Genomic DNA, 27,777 nt, shown 5'->3' with positions numbered 1-27,777 from the left:
ATACAACTTCGGTTTTACAGCCAGAAAACTGCCAAGACCCGCCCTGCGAGCTCAGAGTGAGATGTGTTTGTATCAACAGCTTATTTGTGATTAAAGTGCTGCAGGAGGCTGCTGCTGCAACCTGTGGACGCTCCTCTTTACTTACCAGTTCACAGTTTATGGAAAATCTGACTTTTTAAAAAAAAATTCTAGTCGCTGGAAACTATACAGATGTTCAACATGGCGAGTGGGTGACGTGAAGAAACCTCACCCACATCAATAACTCCATACAAACTATCCACAGGTTATAAGACACACTGAAGGAAATAATATTTACCTGTGACTACTACTCTGCAAAATAAGCAGATCAGAATAGATGATTAAAATAGCAATAATGACAGCAGGAAGAAACACATCATGAAACAGCGAGGTGTTAATGATAGTGCTGCTCCACACTCCCGTGGAAGTAGGAGCAGATAATAGCATGTTTACCTTTCCTTCAAGTAGCTATTATTTGTTGTTTCCTCCCCTGACTGCGTCATGCTACTGGAAACCACATATATCTCCTTAAAAGGAGAGCCCCTCTACCCCATCCCCTTGAGGGCTTTCACAGGAGGGAAAGAAATGCATAACTGCATAGAAACTCTGGATGTGTCAGTGCACATTTCAAACAGACTGAGACTAGAAATGAGAAACTCTGATGTCAGAGAGACAAAACCAAGGACTGAAAAACTATTAACTGTGCTTGTGCATGTTTATCTTGACATCCTAATTCACTTAAAGGTCCAATTGTGAGGCTTATACTGACCTTTAGATGCCAAGATTCATGTCAAAATGCATTATAATGAATGAATAAGCATGTAAAGTAATCGGAAACATTTTCATCCCTGTTGAGTTTATTTTAGTTTACAGGTGAAAATAACCCAAAAAACAAACAAACAAAGAAACAAACAAAATCAAGAACTGAACTAAAATAAGTCAAGCCAGTTAACAGAACAAGATTTTAAAGTTACAGTAATCTCTCACAGCTTCTCCTGACGTTAACCACCATAAATATAAAAGCCTTAGATACAAATACAATCACTCGCGCTGAAGGAATCACAAAAAGCTGCCGCTGGAATGAGAAAATTAACGAGCGAGTTAGTCTTCATTGGTTGGTTGTGAGCAAAAAAATATGTGTAACGAGGATGGATGTGTTTTACAGGGAGAGGTCAGAGGTCATGGTCAGGCACCCATGGGTCTGATAGGGAGTCTTGCTCAAGGACACTTGGATGTGCTTGCCATCACGGGGACCGTCCTTCAAAAAGACAGCTGAGCAGATGAAGTTGCGACAAATCTTTCATATCCAGTGATTAAACAGCAGCACGACAGCTGATGGAACCAGAATGTATTCCCAAAACAGACATAGAAAGCATTAAAATAACAACTTTGTATTAAACAAGAACAACCACAACAAACAATGACAACAGATTACACAGCAACCGGAACAGAATCCAAATTTAACCATTGTTAGAGGATATGATGAATAAAAACTTAAAGAAACCGCTTCTGATTGCAGAATGTGAAGCATTAGTGAACAACTGCAAAATCAGTCAGAAAAAGTATAAATATGATATTATGATGATGTTCTGTCAGTTATGTCGGTCAGGTGAACCTGAGAATGTAGAAATGCACTTCTTTGTACTTGGAGTAAGATAATGACAGACGTACAGGAAACCCTTAAACGGACCACACTGGATGTTAAGCGTGTTTTAGACCATTATTACCAGGGGAACTTGCACGTTTGTGTTTCGTGTTGCTCATTCGCACGGGGTAAGACATTACCTCCTGAATATGATGTCTAGGCTCCCTGTAGCATCAACATTTAGAAGCGTAGTGCCTGTTCTGCAGAAGCCACATTACTAATGTAGGTTACAGTTGATTTCTCTGCATGTGTTTGCAGCTTGTAAGATCTGAAAAAAGATGCTTCGTGGCTGTATTTAAATATAACGTTTGGTTGCACTTAACCTTAACAGTCATCACTTTTAAACGTCAACTGAGTCAATCTCAAAGCGCAGCTGTTAAAAGCTGTTAAACATGTTATGAACCACGATCAAATTTCATAAATGTTCAGTTGTCTGACAAAAGAAAACAGATGTTTAAAAATTAAATATAATTCCAAATCACTCCAAAACATGCCTATACGCACAGGACTAATATCATCACATGAAATATGGTGGGTAATACGTGGTGGAATTTTTACTTTACAAGATACAGACACGACGGATTCGCACTGGATTAAGATCACAGAAGTCCTCCACATAATTCCCCAGGTTCCTAATGTCTTTTCTCTAACAAAAAATAAAGGTAATGATGATGTTTACTCTGATGTATTGAGTGAGTTTCAAGTCGATTTTCATACTGCCGGTAACGGAAAAAAAATGGCTGCCTCTAAGGAAGTAAAAACAATTCAAATCAAACAAAATCTTGAAAACTGTTGAAAAAAATGCAAAGAATATGTGATTTGTACCCAAAGATCTAAAACTCTAGTATAGTCCTTGAAGTGTACTGTGCCACACAGTACAAGCCCATTACAAGTAATCAGTCTGAAAGTGATATAATGCCACTAATTAAGCAGTTATTCCCTTGATTAAAACCTCCTCCCACAATTTTTGCACATTATATGGTGTGAATATAACACGATATACAAATGATGATTTCATAGTGCTAATGATGCCTTTCAATGGGCTCCACTTTAAGGAGGCATTACCCTCATGTCCAGTAAATGCTGTTATAAATACGTGTGTCGATAGTGAGAGTAAGGAAGACAGAAATTTGTCACAGTTTATATTAATTGTTAAGAGTCTTATCTAACTATTGCACTGCAAATTCAAAACAATATTCACGTCACATGTTTTGGTTTTATCTCCGTCTTCTTATTTCCTTTCTGATACATTCCTTGGTCCCTTCAACTGTGTCCCAGAAAAGGTTTGTAAATGCCCGTGTGAACTTCGCACTTTTACCACTAATTTGAATGTGAAGCATCGCTGCTTAGTACAGGTTTTCACAGAAAAAGGCCCAGTAACATCTTATCCTCCCCCTTCCTCCTCTGGTTGTTTTGTTGGATTGATCGACCATCAGGTCTATCTGATCCCAGACCAGCTGTGGAGATAAGAGGACCAGCCTGAGCCTCGAGTCCCGGACCCCTCTTCCTCACCTGCGCAAAGGAGACCAAAGAACACTTGGTTAGAAATTATGTAGATGTTATTGACAGTATATGGTGTGGCATATATCTTCAATATATAACGGTAGAACTCGAACTACTGTCACTACAACAACATTACTGTTACAAAACATGGGTTTATAAGCAGTTTGGTCAGTACTCAGATTGCTTTAAACCTATAGACAGATTTTGTGCATGTTTTTTAGTTTATAGCTAATAATAAACCTTTTTAACAATATTTGAGTACACTGCACAAGTTCTGTAGTGAGTCACAAAGCAGAACATTTCAGTCGAACAATACCTTGCGCAATGGCAGCCAGTTTGCTCTTCTCTTCTGGACTTAGCTGCAGCATTGTGTGAATGACGGGCAGAAGCGCCTGCCTCTCGCTGCCAGATCGCAGGAAGATGAACTGCAGCAGGACGTTCTTCAGATACTCCAGGTTGGCCACGCTCTTCTCCCTCTCCTGGTTTCGCTCCAAACGGCGTATTTCACTCTTCAGCAACTAGCAGGTAGAACGTATAATCAATTTAAATAAAAATCTGAAGATTTGTTAAAGTTGCTGCATACACACACACGCGCTAAATCTCTGACTACTTGGAACAGGATATAGGATTTGGTCAACAGGTAAGCAATAGACTAATGTTTGGCAAGGTGGAGGTAAACAATGCCATAACAAGGAAAACTGATCATTTTATAAAGATAAAACATGGTCAGTTCAAGATCAAGGACATTTTTTGTGTCCCTCAAGCACTGCGATAGAAAAAGACAACTTTCAGTTAATAGGATGTACTTCGAACCATTTCGTAAATTCTAGTTTCTCTATAAAGCGAGATGAGTGTCAACCCTGTTGCTCCAACTCCTGTGTTCTTTTATAGTCAGTGATTATGTCTTATACATAATGTTGATTACATTAAATATCTTTAGTATGAACCATAAAATTGATTATTACTGATCCAGTGTTTACTGTATTTAAAACTGTACAACATAATCAGTTTTAATTTGACTGTTATTTATTATTATTTATATCTATTAAGAAAGTTTGCTGTTATTGGTGGTAGAAAAACCAGGACATATAATAACACAATCAAAATAATTAGTTTTGTTGGGTTTAAAAGAGCAACGATTTATTTTGGTCAGCGCTGCTTTCCGTAACCGAACGCCTACGTCACGCAAAACAATATGGCGGCGCCCTCTGTGGAGCAGCGCCCTGGAGTGTTGGGAGAGAAGCGTTAAAACCCGAGTTATGAAAACGATTTCCGCGGGTGTATTATCGTAGTTCTCTGGTCATACAGCAGTGGTTATATTCAAAACATTTCTCGTCGTGAAAACATGGGTTTACTGCGTGTGTTACGCGGGGCACTGGAGTGTTACTCCCGACAGGTCCGACTCGTGAATATTCAGCAGAAAGTCTCTCAAAATGCCTCTTCACAGACTTCACCGAGCATGTTCAGCACTGTTAGCCGGGTTACATGTGCGGCAGGTTTATACGGCAGGATATTCCTCCCGACAAGCCGCCTCGGTGCCGCTCACACACGGCTGGCTGCCCGCCGCAGCCTCTGCACCGCCGCCCAGCCCTCCAGAGACGTCGCCCTGTTCGAGCACGACAGGACCCGCTTCTTCCGGCTCCTCTCGGTCTTCTGCGGCGGCCAGTTTATCTTCTGGACATACATGGGCCACTTCGCCTTCACCGAGCTCAGAGACACAGGGGGCGCTACAGATAAAGGGAAAGCCAAGGTGTCCTCCTCGACCACCACCACCGGGCTGGCTGGGCTGTGGAGCTTTGAGATGAACCTGGGCTCCAGCACCTGGAGGTACGGCTTCACGCTGGGATGCATGGCGATAGGAGCAGGGATAGCCGGGCTCGGGGTGCTGTTTTGCCGGCGCTCTGTCAGCCAGGTGGTTCTACACAAAGGTGGGAGGATGGTGACAGTTTGCACACAGTCACCTTTGGGACCAGGCCGAGGCCGGAAACTAACAGTCCCGCTGTCCCAGGTAGCCTGTCACGCTCACAGACAGGAGTCCCCCTCGTACATCCCCCTCAGGGTCAAAGGACACAGGTTCTACTTTCTTCTGGACAAAGAGGGGACTGTGAACAACGCCAGGCTGTTTGATATCACTGTCGGGGCTTACCGACCAGTTTGAGTTGTTTGCCAGAACTGTGTTGACACCAAAGAACACTTGTTCACACATGTGATCAGGGCTGCAACTGTAAGGATTATTTTGTTGTCGAAAATGGTGAAAGATGTTGATTAATGTTTCACATAGCCTGAGAAGACGTTCAAAAATGTCTTGTTTTGTCCGAAACTCAAAGATATTCAGTTTGCTGTCATAGAGAAGGGACAAACCCAGAAAATACTCACATTTAAGAAGCAAGACTCAGATAATGTGGACTTTTTTCCCTTAAAAAGATGACTCACACCGATTAATCAGTCATCAAAGTAAGGGGCAATTAATTTAAGAGTTGACAACTAATGGATTAATTGATTAATCTGTGCTTCTCTAGATGTGATTTTACATGACTGCCAAACAAATATCAGTTTCTGTGTGTCTTCAATTAAAAAAATCTATCAGATCAAATATGGACTCATTTCAGTTCATTTATGTCTATAATCAAACATGGTGTACCCCTGCTGTTGATACCGTCAGAATAAAATACAATGAGTTATATTAAGTATACAAGTATCTAGGGCTGTAGCTATCGATTCTTTTTGGAATCGATTAATCTAGCACTTTATCGATCGATTAATCGATTAATCGTATATATATATTTTTTTGCATTTTTAAACAACCAAAACAAATAATGCATGACGAAAATGATGTGGCTGTAAAATGATCAACCATTTGGCTTTTATTTCTTTAAAAAAAAGAGGTATTTCTTACAACTCCAACATTTGGCTCCAAAACTTTATTGCAATTTACTCATTTAGTGCAAGTGCAAACAATTAAATAACAATACAGTTTCAACTTACTGTAAAACATGTATAACATGTAACACTATGAATCAATACAAACTTAAATAGTAACGGCCATTTTGCCTTAGTGTTGTCTTATACAACATTACAAAAAGGGATTGCACCTTCTAACCACCTACTAACAAATAATATATAATCTCTGGGATAGGCCATTTGCTATGGTAACCTAGCAACCTATGTGTGTGGACGCATGCTGTGTTATATATAATTTTATGTTATACATAGCACCAAATCACAACAGAAGTCATTTAAGGTCACTTTTCCTATGAACCGGTCCGGACCGTGTTCATTTAATTAATAATTTCTTCATCGTCGCGCATCTACAATTCTCCTCCGCTCTGTTTTACGAAGGGAGGAGCTCCGGACCGACGTGAACAAACACACGTGCACACACACTTACAGACAGAGAGAGAGAACATGTCCCGTCGGTCTCAACTGTCTGTAAAGCAGATATCATATCTACGTTTTTTAAACGCGCACAAACTGATTCTGCTCTGGCATGTCATCTCGAGCCTTCGCAGTTCTCCGTCGTGGTGGCGGATACGCAATGCAACCCCCCCCGGGCTGCTGGAGAACCAGCGTGAGGACGTGAGTTTAGAGGACCAATCACAGCCCTTGCAGTCTCCGTTTCCCCTCGACGGAGTGACGGACACTCCGCGCCCGGAGAGTACGGAGAGGCTCTCCGGCGGGTCCGTGTGGAACATTCAAGATCTCTGCGCGTCACAGGAATTTAACGACGCTTCGAGGCAGAGTTTTTGCCTCGACCAATTTTTGTAATCGAGTAACTCGAGTAACTCGATGAATCGTTACAGCCCTACAAGTATCAAGAACTGAATGAATTAACTTTGAAATTAAACTGGTTGACATCTGTGTACTTTCTGCTTGGGTGTGTGTGTACTTGTGTTCTTATACATACGGTAATCTGCTCCATGAGAACAGCATTGGTGGCCTCAGTTTCGTGCAGCAGGCTGTTCATGTGCTCCATACTGCGGGTGGCTGTGCTCAGCTTTTGACTCAGCTCTTCTTTGGTTGGCTCCACGGTCCACACAAATGGCTCTAGAGACCAAACCAAAGTCGAATGCAAGTTAAAAGATCATGGTATGTGAAAATCAGGGGGGGAAAAGGTGGATTTGCCTCGATTTGAGGCTCAAGAAAATCATGTCTTGATCAAACTGAGTCACAGTCAAAAATAAATAAAACTTTTTAAAAATTGTCTACTTTCCTGTTGCTACAACAATAGATAAGTTAATTGTGTATAGTGAACACACCTTGTTTGGGGTCTGGTGACGTGAGAAGATGCTCCAGAGAGGGCAGGGGTGAAAGAACAGGAGAGGGGCTCTCCGTCTCAGTGGTCTCCATACCCTCGCCTTCCTCCCTGGCCATAGACTGGAGGTCACTGAGGACCATTAGTCCCAGCCCCGCTGAGTTCTGATCTGTGTTTCTGCGCTGGGGGTCTGATGCCAGGGACTTACGGCCGGACTGGACCATCACTGAACCTGAAAGAATAACAAAGATTAATGCAAACATATTTAAAAAAGGAGAGAATGAGGTTAAAATAATAAGAAAAGTGTTTATTTAAGAGATAGATGTTCCCCTTGTTGTTCATTTTTTAACTTTTTTAATAGTCTTGCATCGATGCTGAGCTAAATATGTATCACTTTCGTTTTATATGTTTTTAAGAGAGAGACCAATAAAAAGTAACTAACACAATAAAAAACATTTTAAAATTGGAGTGGCAATCAGTAGAGTGCGAGGTTCAAAAGCTAAATAAATCAGGATTACAAATCCACATACATTTTGTCAGCATCTCTGGACTGTCCATGCTGAAGCAGTGCAACCAATCCCTCACCACACTTTAACAGAATCTCAATGTAATCTTACACTATTTCTTGAGGCAGTGTTCCTACTTCATTGTGACATGAGGGGGCACCAGACACACTGGTATTATCCAGTTCAGCTGGCAATAACAATGACAACAAGTGTAAAGAGAAGGGTGAGGTGCTCGAGAGAGTGGGTGGACAAAAGAAAATATTGTGATTAATGGACCTGAAACTGAAGCAAAGGACCAAACACTAAACCAATCCCCCCACCTTCCCACCTCCAGTCTGGCACTCTACCTCCTCTCCCCATGCAGCTGAGTGAAAAGAGCAAGACGCTGAATTCCTACTCAAGCATGTACATGTTTTTTCCCCGTGTGTAACTGCATTCGAGTTTGATCAGATTTCATTAGCCTGATCAATTCAGAATAATTAACAATTAGGCCTATGGTTTCCTGAAGGCTCGAGGGCAGTAGGAAGCTTCTTATCCCTCTCCTGACACAACACTCCTGGTTATAGAGAGCTTTGGGATGTGCACAGATTGTATCTATCAAATCTGTTACAGGCTCACCACTCAGGAGGACAGAGTCAGGATAAATCAAGCTGTAGTGGTTAAAGACAGCACCGATTCATAGACGAATGAATTTCCTGGACATTAAATGAGAAACAGTGAGCACAGTCACAGAGCAAGAGAGAACAGCAGCCGGCTTCTTGTAAAAAGGCTGTTTTCAGAATTAATATTTGCAGTTTGTGTTAATGTCCTGTTTGATTGTTTGGATTAAAGAATACATGGAGCTAAACATGTCAAAGAACATAGATCAATTTTACCGTTTGCTACAGTTGACTCATAAAAAACATATACGAGGCCAGTGAAGATTGTCCAGGGTCCAGCAGCTTTATGACCCACCTGCCCTATGGGGCCAGTAGACACACTGATGTTTAACTCTTCCTTCATTAAATTCAAATATTGTGGTGAAAATGCTCAAATGTGACTTTCAGTAATATTGGCTGAGTGTATCGGGCGACTCCTGGTGTGCATGTGTGAGCCGCTAATGATGAGCCTCTCCAGATGCCACAGTGAGCTGTTTGCCCCACTGAGAGGCGGGAACGGAGCTGAGGAGCCTCGCCAACACCTGGCCATAATGAAGTGACAGAGAAGACACACACACACACACACACACCACCAGACAGACAGACAGACAGACAGACACACACACACACACGCTTTCCTTTCCTCATCATTACTATGTGTGTATTTGCTGTTTGACTCCAGAGGACAGCTGTGTGGGAGGTGATGAAGGAGCTTCCAGTGCTGCTCTTCTGATAAACAAACCATCTCACCCATCATTCCTCTCAGAAAAACAGAGTTAACAAGATAGAAAACTTCAATGCTCTTTAACACTTGATGCTTTGACGGATCTCTGGATCACGATTACGTTTGCAGTTCGTCTCCATGCTTACTGTTCTGGCTCTGCAGGTTGAAGAGCTGCTCCTCGACGCGGGTCAGCTGGCTCTGCAGGGTCTCCACAGTGGCCCGGTGGTCATCCTGTAGCTTCCTCAGCTGCTCCCTGTAGGTCTGCCGCTGGGTCTCCACCTGGGAGGACAGGTCAGCCTGAGCCTCAGACATGTCCGACCGCAGAGTCACGTTCTCTGACTGCACCGACAGCAGCCTGGAGGTTGGGACAAAGTTAGAGGAAGTTAAAGGAAGAATTTAGAGTGAAGCTGCAACGATAAGTTGATTAATTGAAAATCAGTCAGCAAAGCATTTACAACATATTTCATGCAAAAATCTGACGGATGTAAGTCCAATTTTCTGCTTTTCATGGTCTTACATTATAATAAGGAAATTGTAAGGGGCATTTTCGTATGGTAAATCCTGAAGAAGACAGTGTCAAGCCCGCTCACCTCTCTCGGAGCTCGGCCTCCTTGCTGATGGTTTCCTGGAGGATCTTGTTGTGTCTCTCCAGCAGAGTGTCGTGTTCAGTCTGGAGCTGCTGTAGCTCGGCTGTGCTGCTCTGGAGGCTCTGATGGCTCTCTGCCAGCCTGGACCTCAGCTGGTCTACCTGAGAGGACAAGTGCTCCCTGCCACACAAACACCACATATTCATTATATTCACATAACATTCTTACAGTGTTGCCTGACACAAACTGTTAATTAGACTGCCTTTGTACCTTCACTTTGGATCACCCTCTGTGTATTTAGTATCTGTGATGTGTGATCTAAGCACAAATGTTCCATATATGTCATACGGGTGATGTCCTTACCTCTCTGATTTACCAGCGTCTCCATCACTCTGGGAGTTGGTTTTGCTCTTCTGCTGTTTGAGAACATTGTGGACTCGCACCTTGTAGCTCTCGAACTCACCAGCTGTTGCCATAAGCTCAGCCTGGAATCAGCACAAAGATTAAGCAGAAATACACAGTGAGTAACACATGAGTAGACGTGTACATTTCTCATGTTTTGCGCCATATATCCCATATAATGATCTTCATGTGCTACCCCTACAGATACAGATGCACTCTTACATTCATGTGCTGATCAAAAATCTATAAAAAATAAATCTGACACAGTAATGTTGACTAGCTCCAAACACAGGGACAAGAGAAAATGAGAAGGATACATAAGGAAGATGAAAAACTACAAAGCAAGGATAATGAGAGTGCTGATTGAAGAATATAGAAACTAAAAGAATCAGGCTGCAAGAGAAGATCAGTAACAGACAGCAAATCACACAGCTCCTATAAATAGATTTTCAGTGATATAAATGAACCGCAGCTTTTTACTAATCTTGGATTTTTTTTATATATGTATTTTTTGGCCTTTTCATGGCTTTATTGACAGGATAGCATCGAGAGGTGACAGGAAACATGATGAGAGAGAGGTGGGACGACACGCAGCTAAGGGCCACAGGTCGGACTCGAACCCTGGGCCACTGCAGCTGATTGACTCTTTAACTCACTTATCAAGCTCAAACATTTGCTGGTTTCAGCCTCTCTGATAGGAGAATTAACAGGTTTATATTAAATCCCTTTGGATTTTTAACTGTTGGTCAAAGCACACAAGCAATTAAAAGTTGTAACCTTGGGCACTTGGAAGTTGAAAAAAGCTTTTTTCACATTTTTTGACATTGTAAAATTAAGTTATTAATCAAACATAATTAAGAGATGAATAATGAAAATAGTTGCAGCCCTATATAACGCTGCTCTCTCTCTTTAAGTTCTGAGCATGGGCTGGTGCAACCTTCAGGTAAATTCATCAAAGTTGAAAGTGTCTCCTGTAGTCTCAGCACCTCAAACACTACAGCTGATGTGCTCTTTAGCACTGCTCTTTACTCTTGTCTCATTGTGGTGGAGCTGTTCAGTGTGTGAACAATGTTTGTGTGAAAAATGTTTGTAGGTGTGTGTGTGTGTGTGTGTGTACCTTAGCAGTGTCTCTCTCCTGCTGCAGACTGTTGATTCGCTGCTGCAGGGAGCTGCTGGTTCTTTGTTGCTGTTCCAACGCAGACTTCAGCTGCTCCTGCAGACGATGCCGCTCTGCCGTCAGCTCGCACAGCTCGATCTGAATGCACAAGCACAATCACACACACTTTAATATGCGACTCATGTCGAACTGTAATGTTGATTTTGTAAAACTACATATTTCATTAAAGTAAGTTTTTTCCTAGAAAGCTTTGGCTGCGTTACCTTTGAGCTTTCTAGCTGCTGTTGGTTACCCTCCAGCTCTCCTTTCAGAGAGGCCTGCAGCATCATGAGGGAGCTTTCCTGCACGTACGCACACAAACACACACACACACAAAATGTAAATGGATATACCCATGTACTCAAACACAGCAACACAAACAAATTAAGATTAACTATTCGCAGCATCTTCAAGGCCTCCCTTACAATCATGCCCACACATGGTTGCATAACACTATTTACATTCATCAGGCAGCTATGTTACACACAGTAATAGGAAATCCTGCGGGACGAGGTTACAAACACACACACACACACAGACACACACAAAGACACACAGAAACAGACCTGTTTCTTGGCATCGCCCAAGTCCTTTTTGGTCTTCACCAGCAGCTGTTTCATCTTGGAGGTCTTCTCCTCCCCCTGGTCCAGCTGCGACTTCAAAGACTCTGGACACACAAATACACACGCACACACACAAACAGGCAAATAAAATGGTTTAGGTGAAATACATTTTTTCAGCATTTTGCCTTAATTATAAAGGTTGAAACTAGAAACATGGAGAAAGACAGAAACGCAACTTGTAGTTTCATGGCAGCAAATCATCAGGCTTCTAAAGAAATAATACATATTTACCATCAGTGAATGTGGACTATGTACATTGTACATGAATGTCTCATACGTACCAATCTCCTGTTTGAGCGTCTCCTCCTTCTGGTTCAGTTTGTTTATCTGGGCCTTTAACTCCTCAGCAGACTCGTCTCTCTCTACAAGTTTGGAGTTGAGTTCTTTGACCAGGCGTTCGTAGTCGGCCATCTCCATGTCCAGCAGAGAGCTCTGCTGCGCCTCCTACAGGCAGAGCAAACGCGCTGCATTACTCCAGGTAACAAAGCTCATTTATCTAAAACATCTAGGCCAAAAATAAAGAAGAAACTGACTTCATCTTGCCAACATTTATAGGCCCATTTTATCCTGCGTAAAATATTTTGTTAGAATTTTTGACACTTTACACAATAATACATGTACTGCAGCCAAAGTTTGCAGTTAGCTGCTGCCCTACTTAAATATATATTTAGCTAAGAGACATTAAAATTGTGACATGTTTTTCAAACGATTTCTCCATTTGTGACTGCGAGTGTGACTGGTGAGGAAGGGGACTCTAGTGGTTTTCAAAGCGATTTAGGACCTGACCTTTAAAAGCGCCAAATTCTTAAACCATTAAATAACCACAATTCCAGACACATGATTTATCATTTTCCTCCCAAAGTGGTAGGAAAGTAGGGTGATAGTTTTAATTCTAGAGTTTCAAAAGGTTTTTATTGCACTTTACCTCATTCCAGTTTACAGTTAAAAATGACCATTATCATGTATTTAATAATATTATTATCTTTGACAATAATCCAATAATAATGCTCATCTTCAATACATTTTCTGAGTATATCTTTATCGCTATTCTTTAATAACAACATTTCTGGGATCTTTGCCAAAAAAGGAGACGTGCCAAAGTGTCATTGCAGGTGTTTTTTTTTTGTTCTTGCAAAAATTCCAAGATCAGCCTCAATAATACCGTGTTTGAAGGGCTGTACTAACAATGTGGACACATGACAGGGTCAGACCTCCTGGCAGATCCCACGTACACTGCTGTACTCTGTAGGTCTCCACTAATGGAAAACAAACAGCAGCTCCTGTGCTGTGGGCTAGAACTGCTCTCCGTCTCAGTGAGAGGTGCTGCTGTAGCTGCAGGCCAGCCATCACCAGGCCAGCCGCTTGAGTGGACAGGCCCTCTGAGACACTAGAGTCTGAGAAACTGTGTGTGTGTGTGTGTTTGTGTGTGTGTGTGTGTGTGTGTGTGTGTGTGTGTGTGTGTGTGTGTGTGTGTGTGCGCGGGTGTACCTTGCGTAGTTGCTCCAGCTCCTGGGCAGTCTGCTGAGACTGCTGCTGCTGCTTGCAGAGCTGGGCTGTCAGCTCTTCCACCTCCTTCATGGCAGATGACAAGTCCTGCAGAAGCAAGAAAACACACACACACACACACACACACACACACACACACACACACACACACACACACACACACACACACACACACAAAGGGGTTTTTAATATGTATATACTTTATTTTTCACATTATTTCATCAACCTCAAAAATGTACAGCAGTTCAAGTCTTAAGTGTGGTTACATCAGATGTGAGGATCAAGATCAGCTCTAAAATACAAAATAGAGAGCAGAGGCTGGTACGACCTCCAATAAATACACAACAGTAATACAGAGTATCCACCTGTCGTTATTCCTACCTTGATCTTCTGCTCTTTCATAGATCTCTCGACCAGCAGGTCTCTCTCCAGACTGCCTGACTGCCGTTGCAGCTCCTGGTTTTGGGTTTCCAGCTGCCTCACTGTGTTCCTCACAGTTTCTATACCAGCCAGCAGGTCCTCCTTCTCACTTTTCACTGCCTCATTCTGCAAAAACAGAAATATTCCATGTTACCATCCCTATCAGGTGATAAATGTACATCTCCAAGATGCCAACGTCTCAGAAATTAGGTGTTTACCTATAGAGAGAAAATGGGATTTAATGATTATTGTGACATCCATACAGTGGCAAGGTTTTGCTTTTTGCTCTCCACCACTCCACCATCTCCATAACATTAAACATTAAATGATATAATTCAAATCTTGATGTCTGTGATGTTCTCTGATGCTTTAAGTGCTTTTGTTGTATAATGAGATTTTTCTTTAATTGGACATCCATCTGTAGGTATCATTGAGAATATTCAATGATCTCATAAAATCCCAAGAGAGAGCTGTTTTACTCATTTCAGATTCAAGGTTTTCACCTTAATATGCACATGTAGGCAACACACGTGGCATATTTGAAAGTCATTCATGCAAAACTGACAGCGTCAGCCTCTGAAGGCTTCCTCCATAAGGAACACTGAACCAGCAGCAGCAGCAGCAGCAGCAGCTTCGTCCCATCATCTGTCAGCCAAACACCGAAACTATGATTGGTAAACAGAGATATCCAGACGTACTCTGAGATTTCCGACTAGCTTTCTGTCTGCCTGTTCCCCCCTTGAGACCCATGATCGCACACAAGAATAAACCCCAGTCTCAGGAAAATGGTGTAGCACTAGCAGCAGATGGAAGCTATACTGCGCTCCATTTACCTGCCTGTTGTTCTTTCATTGGAAAGAAGCAGTTATGAGCTCGGGGAGAGGAGTATATATAAACAAAATTTCTCCCCAGCTCACCCAGTCACATCTGATGGGCTATTTGTGGGAGCCGGGCTGTCAAGCATAGCTGGGTAAAGTGTCGCTGGCTGAAATGACTCACTGTAAATCAGAGGGAAACTGAGTTATGCGAGAAGTATTGGTGAGATGTATGGCCGAACAAAGTGGCACTACGTAGATTTACTGGAGGGCGAGAGCGGTGTGTGTGTTTGTTAGAGGTAATGTGTGGGTGTGTGTGATTGAGTGTGTATCTGTGTTACCTGTGTGACAGCACTGCTGAGTCGACTGGTCAGCTCAGCAATCTGTCTCTCCGCCGCCTCCACCTTCTCTCTCTCCTTATCCAGTTGCTCTATCTGCGTGTCGTAATCTATCTGCAGGTTCTACACAAATATACACACAAACAGACACACATTCATTCATTACTGGAAGCCGGTTGAACAGCTCAGTGAAGGTAAACACTATGCATCTTAGATATTGGCTGCATTTACATTAGAGCGTGGGACAAAACTCTCATTAGGCACAACAGACTGGTTCCTTCTCTAATGGGGACACAGTCGTAAAGCACAGTGCAGTCTGGGGGCGGCTTATGGAGACCTCTGGGAGCCACATCATGCAAAGAGTCTCTTTCAGAGTGAGCAGTTTCCACTTGCCAATTAGCAACACATTAGGAATGTATACAATCAATCAGATGTATAACTATCAAAAGTCTCAGCTTACGTTGGGCTCCTCTTTTGAGGAAAATCTAATGTTTCAGTTCTGCCATTTTCAGTCAGTTTACAGATTACAGTACACATACATGGTGAGCCCCGTTCTCCTGCATGCAGCCAATCACCAGCAGTTTAGGTGCTGAAATTTTTCACACAGGTCAATATCGCTAAGTCTTACGGTACAGAAAGACGCACGTGTGTATGTGAGTGTGCTAAAGCAGGTTTTACTCATTCAGTACACCTACTCAAAATAAACAACTGCTTGACATAAAAGTTCTTATGAATTACATATATCACAGAACTTAAACAGGACAATGTGTCTCTTACCTTGTAGCCTTCAGCCCCATGGATGATATCTTTCATAGAGCTGTTCACCTTCTCCCTCTCTGCTTTCAGTGTTTCTACTTCCTCCTTGAGGGTTGCAACCTGGAAGAAAACCAAATAAATGAAACATTCATCTGTGCACAGTTGCTACTCTGACCACCGAAGAGATTCGACATCTGTTTCTTTGAGAATTTCTTCCATTTGCATCAGAGTTTTTCATGCTAATGGTTAAACCACTGTAACATATAAATCCCTGTGTATTAATATCATTATATTTTCATGTTGTTAAATAAAGGATAGCAAACTTACATTGTCAGTTAACTATTTACTCTACCTCTTTCTTGCTGATGTCCAGCTCCTTCTTTGCTTTGATGGCCACTGCCTTGATCTTGATCATCTTCTCATCCTTCTCTTTGTGCTCTTTCTCCAGTAGAGCTGAAGGCAGAAGCAGTTACTGTACATGGTCTGAATTTAGCAGCTATAATTTATCACCTGCTCCCAAGAGCATTCAAATTAAATTAGTTTTTGAAGGTCCATAGATTCAGCAAAATAACTTCTAGTTTGAAATTGACATAGACACGTGTCACCTCCATACCTATTTTGTCTGTGGTCTCACTGGCTGCACTTTCCTCAGAGGACGCAGACTGGGCAGCAGACTGTTGAGAGAGTGAAAAAGAAAAAGTAGGACGAGGAAAAAACAGAAAACAAGAAGAAAAGGCAACTTCTATTACATGTCAATCACCGCTGTTTTTTTAAATTGAGTGTTTTGTTGGTTTATTCAACATTTTCTTCATTTCCATGACAAAAACATTCTCCAAAAATATACAGGCACTTGTTTTTCTTCTCCAGAGTTTCACAGTCAATACGTAAAACCCTCCAATTGACAGAAAATAACAACTGCAATATCTTTAGAGCTGGAAAACACATTTAATTATCCGTTAATCTACAGATTATTTTGTCAATAAACAGAGACAGAAGTTTAGTCGCTAAATGTAAAAAAAAAAGTTATTTATATTATTTATCTATGGTTATAAGTTATAGAAAATTATGGTCAGTCACAATTAATTGTTTAGAAGATGAAGTAGTAATTATGATCAGTGATTATAATCAGGATTAGGAATCGGCTTGGTCAATTACTGGATCCAATATTCAACATTTTTTTTAAATTTCGGAATTGGTGTGGGATTTTTTTTGTCTGATTGTTGATGAAATTAATGAAATAATAAAGTTATCAAATAAATGTGGAGTTAAAAGTACAATACTTGGCTCCAAAAATGTAGAGAGGGATGAAAACAAATGTTTATTGGTTCCAACAATACTCATAATCGGCCCTGAAAAAACATATTGGCTAATTCCTCATCAGGACAACCTTAAATGTGAAATTCACAGAAGAAGAACCTGACACATCAGGAGCTCCACTCACCTGGAGGGCAGCCATCTCGCTCTTCATCTGAGATATGACCGACTCCTTCTCTGTCAGCTGTTCTTTGAGCTCTCTTCTCTCCTGCTCCATGTCACCCTCCATTTCCCCCTTCTGCTTCTCCTCTTTCTCCTCACTCACCAGAGAGATGTGAGCCTGCAGTTTCTTGTTCTCTTCATTAATCCTCTCATTGACTGCCTTCATATCCTCCAGGTCTTTCTGCAGCCCTTCGGTATCCTTCACCACCTCATCCAGGTTGTTTCTCAACATGTTCCTCTCCTGTTCCAGGTCTGCGATGCGAGCCTGGAGCTCCGTCTGCACCTCCTCTAATGTTATTACACCTCGAGCCTCCTCGAGACTACTCCTCAACAGGCTCCGCTCCTTTTCCAGCTCATCTACGCGTGCTTGGAGCTCCTTGACTTCTTCGCTGGAGTTCCTGAGTGCTTCAGACTGATTTTCCTCCAGAGCTCTGATGGTGGTGCGGGCCTGCTCTGCCTCCTCTGCCAATGAATTCAACTTCGCTTCGAGGTGATTTTTTTCAGATGTCTCCTGCTCTAGCTGAGCCTCCAATGCTGCAAGCTTGGAGCCCAAAAGCTCCCTCATTTCCTGGGCTTTGGAGAGCTCAGAGGATGCCTCTTGTAATTTCTGATGGAGGTCAGTCTTTTCTGTGGAGAGGTCTTTGATAGTCAGCTCTAAAGCAGAAAGCGACTCTTGCCTTCTGTCCACCTCCTCTTTTAGGTGCTCCTTCTCCTCTTTGAGATGTTGCACTTCATCCTTCAGGCTTTTCAACTCCTTCTCTTTCTCCTCTTTTAGCAATAGTGCCTCCTTTTCTTTCCTCTCAATCTCGTTCACTCCCTCATTGCTCAGCTTCTGCATTTCCTCTTCTCGGAGCTGAAGCCTGGAAAGTGTTTTGTCTCGCTCTTCAGTCAGGGTGTTGACCATCTCTGTCAGGTCTTGATTCACGTTTTCCTTCATCTGCAGTTGGGAGAGGATCTCCTCGTTCTGCCTGGTCAGATTCTCCACAGATTGCTTCAGCTCACAGGCTAAAGTTGTTTGTTCCTCCACAGTGGATTGGAGTTTCTGGTCCTCACCAGCCGAAACTTCAAGCTTCAGCTTTAGATTGTTTTTCTCCTCTGTGACCTCTCTCATCCTCTCCAACAGTTCATCCCTCTCCTGGCTCAGTTGTTCCATCTTCTCTTGGAGCTCCCGTACATTATTAGCCCCCTGCTCCTTCATGGCTTCGTACTGATGAACGAAATCTTTTGTCTTCTCACCCAGTTCTGTCTCAAAACCTTGCAGGATGTCCCTCATGTGCTGACACTCATCCAGAGCAGAGTCTCTCTCACTGGTCAAGGTCTCACACTGGGCCCTCAGCTCCTCTGGATTCAAGTGGTCCCCAGGACTGATTGCTGACTCTTTGGACTCACAAGGCAGGGTCTCTTCTGCATCTCTGTGTGCTTCCTGCTGGTCTGGGTCCAGGGTTACGGCTGCATCATTGGGAGCGCTTTCCCGGTTCATCTGCAATTCATTGATTTTGAACTCCAGCTCTTCTCTCTCCACCTGGAACTCCTCCTTGATCCTCTCCAGCTCTGCCTCAAGCTCACCCTTCACATTACTGAGCAGGGTGAGCTCGTCCTGCAACATGGTGGTCTGGGCTTGAAGTTCTTCAAAGGCTGCTCTCAGTCTTCCAGTCTCTGTCTCCTCTACATCACCCTGGCTGGAGTCACCCTGGCTACAACCAGACAACTCAAGCATTTTGGCGATCCCAGACCCACGGAGAGGTTCCTCGTCTTCCTCCTGCACATCCTGCAGGTAGCTGTCTGGAAAAATACAGACGATGTTAGCTGAAAAAGTCATTTTCATTTCCATATAATCGATGATGTAAATACATGCACACACCAGGCTTCACAAAAAGATTTTTAAGAGTAACCATCAAGCACGCTCATGTTTACACGATTAAGTTTTACCTTTGAGTGCGAGCTGCTCGGTCAGTTCCTCATGGAGCAACAGGAGTCTGTCCCTCTCGATTTCACAGTCCTCCTCCAGAGCCCTCATTTCCTCCTCATGCTGCAGACTCTTGTGGGCCAGCTCCTCCTTCAGATTCTCCACCTCCTGCTGGGCCTCTGTCAACTTCCTTTGGTGGCTCTCCTGCAGCTCCACAATCTCCCGCGATTTTCCCTCTTGGATAGCTTCAAGTTCGGCTCGGAGGGTTTCCAGCTGAGCTTCTAAGCGACGGCGAACTCCTTCTGCGCCCTCTTCTGCACTCTCTCGTTCAGCCAGGTGCTCCCTCTCTCTTTCACTCTCCCTCTGCCTGTCACTTTCTTCTCGCTCTTTCAGTAATTTCTGGAAATTAGCCACTTCTTCTTGGTGCTTGTTGTTGGATTCCTCAATGCTGCTCTCCAGGCTCTTGATCTTCCTTTGGTGATCTTCCATTACACGGTCAAGGTCTCCTTGCAGTGCTGCAAGATCATCCTGCACAAAATAACAGTTAAGTGTGTTATGACAATTTGGCCAATCGTCCAGTGTTACACCTCTTACAGTATATGTGATATATTTCACCTTGGCTTGCTGCTTAGTCCTCTCTAGATCTTTACGAGACAGTGCAAGACTTTGCTGAGTTTCAGCCTTCTCCAGCAGTAAGGCATCCATCCTTTCAGTCAGCTCCTATTACACACACACAAACACCCAAATGATTTGCATGATGCAGTATGGAAATGAAATACAGCATGTTAACAGAGGAATATTTACAGCTGAACTATAATGAGGTGCTGCCCTATAAACACACCTGTATCAGAGTGGAGTCATCTGAACTGCTGTTTCCATTTTTGGACTGCTGTTTGAGTGATGCAACTTCTTTTTCTAAATCTGTAAAGGGAAGTAATGTTACATACTCTTACCCTATTGGCCCACAGAGCAAAAAAGTCAAATGCAAACATAAGCTTTTGTAGCATTTAAAGCTACCTGAACATTTGCTCTTCATTTTCTGCATGCCAGCCATCTGCTTCTTAGCAAACTTGATAAGGTCATCTTTGGACAGTGTGTCCAGCTGAGAATAAAATACAAAGGAAAAGGGAGGTACATTAATCTGTACCAAAACATATCTAACAATGTATCATGTTTATACAATTTCAGACACATATTACAGATTTTAATAGACTCTTTGAGCGCTTATAGATGTGCACTACCTTTGATTTGGCTGCACCCCCTGGTGACTGAGCCACAGACTCTGCTCCTGTTCCACCAGGGTCCTGTTTCAGTGAAAGGGAATAAGAAGAAATGACAAACCGAACAAGGTGCAGATTGTAAAAAACAGATTTTGACCAGTGTGTCAAATGTGTTTTTGCATTTATGTTTTTCGAACACTGTAGGCCTGTTGCAGCTATCTTTGCCAAGGTTCCCTTCAAAAACAGATTTTTTAATTTGAATGGGACTTTATTAACCGAATTAAATTAAGGTTTGATCATAATTATAATTTAAAAACACTGTGATGGATGAAATTTTTCGTGTTTAACAGCTTGACTTAAGCCTGATTTAAGTCATCTGTTGGCACAGAATTTCCTTTGAAAAAAACACAAATTTAATGTTGCTCTGCTTACAAGCAAAAGTACATTGTTGACAGGACATGTTTAAAAAAATGTTTTGTTTTATTTGGGGCCACCCTTCAATTCGGCACATATAAACCAAGTGTACGTATTTTAATTTAAATGTAGGCTTTAACAAAGTCAAGTCTCTCCCACTGTCAACATTACACGAGTGCACTGGATGGAGGAGACGAGCAGCGTTAATCAAATTCAGAAAGCTATATTAACATGGTTGATATACGTGTGTTGTCCCGTAGAAACATAGTATTGTGTATTACCAAGTAACGTTAACGTATTGTGGACATTCAGAGCATTTAAATACCAGGGTTTGGAGTGAGTTTCGGTGATTAAACAGCGCATGATATGTAACTGGACCTGTTCGTGTTGCCAGCCCTGTTTCAAAGTCCACTTACAATTAAGCATGAGTAGCTTAGCGCCGAAATTACAAACAACAGAGCATTATATTACAGGCTAACTCGAGGATGCTATACACGTAGTACTAAGTTGTGGCAGACGAGCTAAAGCTAACTCCTCGACTCTGGACGTTTACCTCCATCTCAAGCGGAGTTCAGCTGCTCCTCAGTCGTCTGACAAACACAGTGAGATAACCGGTGAGTCGACCGGACAGAATTAAAGCGATATGTGAAATTACTTCCGATTTCTTGGAGATTTAAGACGAAAACATCCCCTCTGTTTTGATTTTGAGTTACCAGGCTAAAGCAGCGACCTGCTTCCGCAAACGTCAACCAAGTGACGTCGATGTGATTGACGTCACAACAGGATATATATTTTTTCTCCCACGTTTTCCTTTTTTACACTTGTGAACTGTACTGTAAAACACTGAGCAGTCAGAAACAAATATATCATCTTTTTTGATTTTGGGAAATGAAAAATAATATAATTTAACTGACACCTTTTGGACACCTGGTTGTCCCCAGCAACCAACTAACAAGCAAACAGTGTTAAACCACTATACTTGCATCACATACCTGGCCATCTACAGTGTGATGTTACCTGGAGGCAAACATGTTATCAACCACACGCTGCATGACCTGATGTCTGAGGGCCTCCAGCATGCGTCAGAACTGAGCGATGAAAAGGTCAAACTGCACCTTTAACCTGTTTCATGGCAGCTGGTCTCAGCATCAATGTAGAAGAGTGAGGGATAAATAAATACTATGGCCCATTGCCACAGGGAATATTAGCTCAGATAATACATTAAATATGTTATGAATAGAAGTATTACACTGATGAGTAGACCTAATATTTTATTATATTAATTTATGTTTTGGCCACACAAAGTTTTCCATTATCTACACTGAAATATTAGCGTATATGTTAATTTTAATGGTGTTAATTGGAGCGTGATAATTTCCTTCCTTGAAACTTGAATATTTTAACCCTTAAACCAATGAATGAAACTGACACTTCCCGCTTCTCACATGTTATCTGAGAGAGGCAGAAGAGGTCAGTGTATTTACCCCAAGACACCCCTGCAGCAAAGAGTGGCTTGCGAGGAAGAGCAGACGACCGGGAGAGAGGCCGAAGAGGTCGGTGTGTTTACCTGAAAATCTACTCTAAAAAAACATAGAGGTTTGTTTATAAGGTAAAAGGAGAAGTTGTAGCTTGGAGTGTTAGTTCCTACATGAAACTGCTCACAACCAGGTCTGTGGATTGTATGTTCATGAGAAGACAGACATCTCCACAGCTGAAAACTCTGCAACTCACTCCAAAGTAATCTACATAGACACATTGATTTTGGGTGAACTGTCCCTTTAATGAAGATTAAACATATTTAATGACCCAGCACGGAAATAAAGTTTGATAGGGTGGCTGCAGACAGTACAGCTGAGAAAAACTAACCGACTGTTTTTTTTTTTTTACTGTGTGTGAAGGCCATATGGGGCATAAAATCACCCCAAAGCTGTCTGATGCTAACATGATGTTGTTTTTGGGAGCGCTATAGGGAGGTGGGGAAGTATCTGCCCTCATGCTGACATCAGGCCTGTCACAAACTCAATTGATGGCCTGGCTGCGCTTCTGTATTCCCGTCACGTGAGGTCCAGTTTTATCTGTTGAATATGGAGAGCGTCTGTTTTGACACGAGTGATAGAAGCACTGACGGAGGCAGCTTAGCGAGATGCCTCTCATCCTGACAAGGCTGGGGTGCTCTGGGCAGAGGGGCAGGGGCTCTGCCGACTCCCTGTCTCTTCTGGAAGAGACCCATCTCTGCCTTCCGCCCCGCCTGGGTCAAACACACCCATCCATCACGGCCCCTCCCTTGTTTTCTCCCAGGGCATCGAGCAGTGTTTTGCAGCCATTTTTCTCCCCCCACTCGTGGCCGTCAGTCAGGGACGGCTTTGCAGTAATATAACTGACACTGGCTGGCGTTCAGGGAGTAATGAATAGCCTAGCTGGGTCTATCAGGAGGAGACACTCTTTCATGCTTCACCCTTTCTCTTTATTTCTGTCCCTCTCTCTCACTTTCTCCTGCTAGCTTTGGCTCAACGGTCTCCACATTTCAAACTAACGTTCACCTCTTTCCTGCTGTCTCTCTCTCTCTAACCTCATCTCTCTGATTTAAGTTATGAAGGAATATCTGGCAGGCTCCTTCGACCGTGTACTTAAAATGCAAACACGTGTTGTATATTTTACCGTGTAAATCTTGCAAAAACGATGATCATCATAAACTGCTTATATAAAAGGCAATTATCTGTTTAAAAAAACATGTCACTTGCGAAGATTTATGCCAGTCTACACAAATGCAAACACAGGATCTGTGCAGAGTCACCCTCTGCTTCACCGCTGAGTATTATTATTGTCTTTTTTCATGGCTAAGAAGTGACATCAGAGGGATATCTATAGCTGCAGGACCAAAGCTGTAAATGCGCTACGGTGACAAACTTCTGCTGTGAAAAACAGTCTTGCATAAATGGTGAAAAGAGCCGAATGCGTGCTTTGATATTGTTTCCATAGGATTTATGTGGGTGTGAGAAATAAATAGTTAAGGCAGCAAAGGAAGTTCCTGCTAGCCTCAGCAGATCTTGCTACATTTCTCTGGTTGTGACCAGCAACTAGATTATGTCCCAAAAATCCTGATGGAATTGGGCATTGAGAGGTAAAAGACTCAACGCCACTCTCTGAACTGTAAATATGAAGCAGCCAGCAGCTGGTTAGCTTAGCTTAGCTTAGCATGAAGATTGGGGACACAAAAAAAGCTAGCCTGGGTCCGTCCGAAGCTTACAAAAGCTCACTTATCAACCTGCCAAATGTCATTTGTTCAGTTTGCACAAAAACCAAAGCGTAAAAAAGTCATGCTGTGACAGGGGTGACCAGTGCCACCCCAGGCCCCCCCTTCTGGACACGCCCCTGGTCTCAGCCATCCATTGAGATTAATCAGCGTAGTCGCAGAAACACTGTAGTGAGGGGTACAGAGAAGTAGCTGTCCTCTCCAGCCTACGTTCCCCGTCTCCTCCTCCACTCCGCCACACTTGACCTCCCACCCAATCAGTGAAAGGTGACTTTGGGGAAGGAGTGGTAGAGTGGTTATGTCACTGACCCCCTACAGCGTGATTGAAGCCTCTCAGAGGGGCCACAGCAGAGGCCAAGAAAGGAGGTGTAGATTGTTGCCTAACAGGAATTCAACTGTGGGTACAAATACACAGTACACATAAAGACACATACTGACTGTCAGTGTACCTGCAAAAATATGCAACTTTTTCCACTCATCCCTCAGTGTAACATACAGTTTTTTGCAATTCCTTCTCACTTTCCATTCTTAGGACTATCCAAACCCCAACATTGGTATTTGCATTAGTTTGAATGATTCTTACATGAGATTCTTGCATTTTCTCAGCTTTTACACCGCTCCACCCCTTATTTTGTTCATCGCATTGTTTTTCTTCCTGACATTTTACCTCCGCAGACTGGCAGTACCATTAATAGGTTTGACATTTTAACATATAGCTTTGACATTTTAATGTATTAATGAAGGAATTGAACCTCTCAGATTGTTCTTTTCACTATGGACCCTGAGAGAGTGTTTTTTTCTTCTTCTAGTAAATAACCAAAGCTCATACCTCTGAAAGATGACAGAATGCACCATTACGTTCTGAGCTGCTGTTAATAGAGCCGGCTCTGAACATAATAGGTTAATGGTTAATAAAGTCCGTGTGTCATAATCTGAAGAGAAGGTAATCTGTCAGAGGTTGTGTATCATTAATCAAACAGATTCTTTAAACGAGAGATACATTTTCTTTTCATGAATCAGGCCGGTTACATGCGGTCGACCCCTCTCCCGTCACTGCCACACTTCTGCAGGGGGATACACAGCACTTTGCCTTCATTGTGTATCTGAGTGTGCACATGTGGAGGCCCCATCCTGACGCTCCTCTATTATTGATAATGTCAGAGTCGCGTCCTGTCAGCAGGGCTTCTGATCTGATGAATCCAAGCTGCATAGTTGACCTTTGATCTCAGCGTTGATCTCACCCTCAGGTTGTTCCGACTTTTTGCGGCAGGGTCCGCCACAATAGAGACAATAACATCCGATGACCAACAGAGACAGTAGTCGGTCCATCATTTGTTTTTGATTGGCATTTTTTTGTTGCTGAGTTTCGTGCACAGAGGGTCTGAGGTGATGCATCGCCTGATTAAGAAGAAAGAGCAGTAAGTGTAGCAGTTTTCTCTTCCGTGCCCGTAGGCTGTCGGCGTTTTGTGTATAAATAGTTTGGCGGCTCAGCAGGAGAACAGCACTTCATCAAGGACCACAGGCGCAACCTGCATCCGTCTGCACTTCGAGTAGCGCTCAGCCTTGATTACAGCAGTCTTCCTCTTCCTCCTCCCCATCAGTGCCCTCTCCTGCCCTCCTCTTCTTCATGCTACAGCACATTTTGCACATCCTGTACAAATGTTGTAGATTCATGGATTTGTTTCCTCCAACAGCAGAGTTGAAATAAGGTTGTTGTGTCACTTTTCTCCAAGATGACGCATAACGAGAACTTGTTAGACAAATAACCCCTGGCCCAAGAACTTTGCTGATAATCTGAATTCGGAAGTTTCTGCTGTTTTAATGGCGTTTATTTTCCATATTTTTCACATAATGGACTCCCAAGTTTGAAGTTGGACAGCGCTGAACCCACATGTTGTCGAGGTTACAGCTTTGCGGCCGAATAAATAGACTAGATTGCCATTTTGTTTCAGTTCATTCATTCAGCCTGACATTGTGTTCATGCTGGCTGATTTCTTGTTGTTGTTCTTTTTGTCATTATGGTTTTTTTTGGGCGTTTCTGCTTTTTTATAAACGGTGACAGCTGAAGAGAGCTAGAAAAATCAGCGGGGCGAGAACTGCTGTTCTGTTTACTTGAGTAACGAACAGGTGACTCCAACTTTGTTGTTGTGGGGATGTTACTGTGACGCAGTTGCATTTTACAGAGTTAACAAATGTCCTGCTTTTATCCTCAATTTTTCCATCGAACTGATGGTATGAAGTCCAAAATGCTTCCATAAATTACTTCTCAGATAGTTTGTTGTCATGATTTAATGTTTCCTTTATTTTATGTTTTGTTGCAGGACAACAGCAATAGCCTTGTTTCCCGAAGGAATTGGGATACACAATATATTTGCATTTTACTCAGACTATAGAGTATGTAGATGACCCTTTTGTGTTAATACTCATTCTTGAAGTTCAGCCTTGACCCTGACGTGTGGTTAATTTAATAAGGTAGTGAGTGGAGCTTTGAGATCATTTGTTATTACATATATTCAGACATTTGAACAGTAGTTTGTAACATGCATCCATCTCACTAATGTCATGGAAGTAGCGGTATGGGTTGCTTGAAGCAGCTAGCGTATTATGTTATACTAAAATTGAATAAATAATCTGAGCAGAGAAGTGAGATGAGGAGAGTTTCCTTAGCTGCCTCTCATGCTATCCCATTCTTGAGCTGTACTAGCGGTTTGCATTGACTAGACTTGCAGATTTGCTTCTTTAAAGATCAATGAGTCTGTTATTTTTCAGCGTTGGCCTCTTGTACATTACTCTCTTGTGCAGTCACAATGGAAGCTAATGTGCACATTCACTCAGCCTAGTGAGGCAGCCCTGAAATGACAGCCCTGTTTAATGCATGCTCCTTTTAAAGAAACACAACCCAACACATACATGCAGATAGAAAACACGCACATGTGAAGCAGGCCAGTGCTGATTTAATCAGCAGCAGTGGAGATACAACGCAGCAGCTGATGGTTTACAGAGTGATGAAGCATCTGGATTCACCAGTGACAGCCGTTTGCTAAGTGTGACTGAAATACTGCCCCCTCCCTCGCTCTGTCTCTCCCCCTCGTGCTTCTTTTCTCTCCATCTTTTCCTCTCTCTCCTGCTTCTTGTCATTCATCATCAGTCTGGTGGAGCGGTGGCCTGTAACCATTGGCCTGTAACTGTGTTTGTGTGTGTGTGTGTGTGTGTGTGTGTGGAGGAAGACTCTTAACTAAATGTATTTCATCTGCACTGCCTCAATTTCAATCAGAGCTAATGGAAATGCTGGCCAACGCTCAGCTCAGCCCTGGTCTTCAGCACACACACACATAACCACAGCGGTGCATACACACTGTGTAGTACAGTAATAGTCTGTTCAGACAAGCTCAGCACTCCCAGTAAAGCTATAAAGTTACCCGTACATCAAAAATGCTACTCAGCAATGCGGCAGTCGTTTCCGTATCATTTATCGTTTGGATAATTTAATTAACTAATGACATAATAAAGATGAACCAAAGGCAGAGGTGCAGTCGGTCCGATCATGTATCTATGTATATTCTAACTATTCGGTCTTAATGAAAGAAAAATGTTTCCAGGGCAAAAGAAAAGAGAGACA

The 27,777-nt window shown here is 42.6% G+C and overlaps 2 protein-coding genes across 2 annotated transcripts; one reads left to right on the top strand and one right to left on the bottom strand.

Annotated features, from left to right (window-relative positions):
* Nucleotides 1–855: 855 nt before the first annotated feature.
* Nucleotides 856–21,636, bottom strand: gcc2 (GRIP and coiled-coil domain containing 2). The gene is made up of 24 exons (XM_084361378.1): nucleotides 21,459–21,636; nucleotides 20,513–20,575; nucleotides 20,289–20,373; nucleotides 20,113–20,192; nucleotides 19,887–19,991; nucleotides 19,295–19,799; nucleotides 17,331–19,147; nucleotides 16,503–16,563; nucleotides 16,242–16,342; nucleotides 15,911–16,009; nucleotides 15,137–15,256; nucleotides 13,942–14,106; nucleotides 13,543–13,647; nucleotides 12,336–12,498; nucleotides 11,998–12,098; nucleotides 11,656–11,733; nucleotides 11,393–11,530; nucleotides 10,237–10,358; nucleotides 9,877–10,053; nucleotides 9,433–9,641; nucleotides 7,423–7,650; nucleotides 7,071–7,210; nucleotides 3,483–3,684; nucleotides 856–3,175 (listed from the first exon to the last, which is right to left on the bottom strand). The coding sequence occupies exons 1-24, from the start codon at nucleotides 21,462–21,464 to the stop codon at nucleotides 3,102–3,104; spliced, it is 4,944 nt and encodes a 1,647-aa protein (XP_084217504.1). The 5' UTR covers nucleotides 21,465–21,636; the 3' UTR covers nucleotides 856–3,101.
* Nucleotides 3,769–5,868, top strand: tmem223 (transmembrane protein 223). Its single transcript, XM_084361379.1, has one exon. The coding sequence runs from the start codon at nucleotides 4,512–4,514 to the stop codon at nucleotides 5,322–5,324; it is 813 nt and encodes a 270-aa protein (XP_084217505.1). The 5' UTR covers nucleotides 3,769–4,511; the 3' UTR covers nucleotides 5,325–5,868.
* Nucleotides 21,637–27,777: the final 6,141 nt, after the last annotated feature.

This window comes from Pagrus pagrus (genome assembly GCF_965226575.1).
Source record: "Pagrus pagrus genome assembly, chromosome: 9".
Classification (NCBI taxonomy): domain Eukaryota; kingdom Metazoa; phylum Chordata; class Actinopteri; order Spariformes; family Sparidae; genus Pagrus; species Pagrus pagrus.
Note: the sequence above shows the minus strand (reverse complement) of the source record. Positions and strands in the feature narration are given on the sequence as shown.

Excerpts from the sequence above, each read along its gene's own strand:
- tmem223 (XM_084361379.1), top strand. The coding sequence starts at position 4,512 with ATGGGTTTACTGCGTGTGTTACGCGGGGCACTGGAGTGTTACTCCCGA.
- gcc2 (XM_084361378.1), bottom strand. Across the intron at positions 16,343-16,502 it reads TGAGACCACAGACAAAATAG|CTCTACTGGAGAAAGAGCAC; the intron begins GTATGGAGGTGA and ends TTCTGCCTTCAG. Across the intron at positions 14,107-15,136 it reads TCAGCAGTGCTGTCACACAG|AATGAGGCAGTGAAAAGTGA; the intron begins GTAACACAGATA and ends CTGTTTTTGCAG.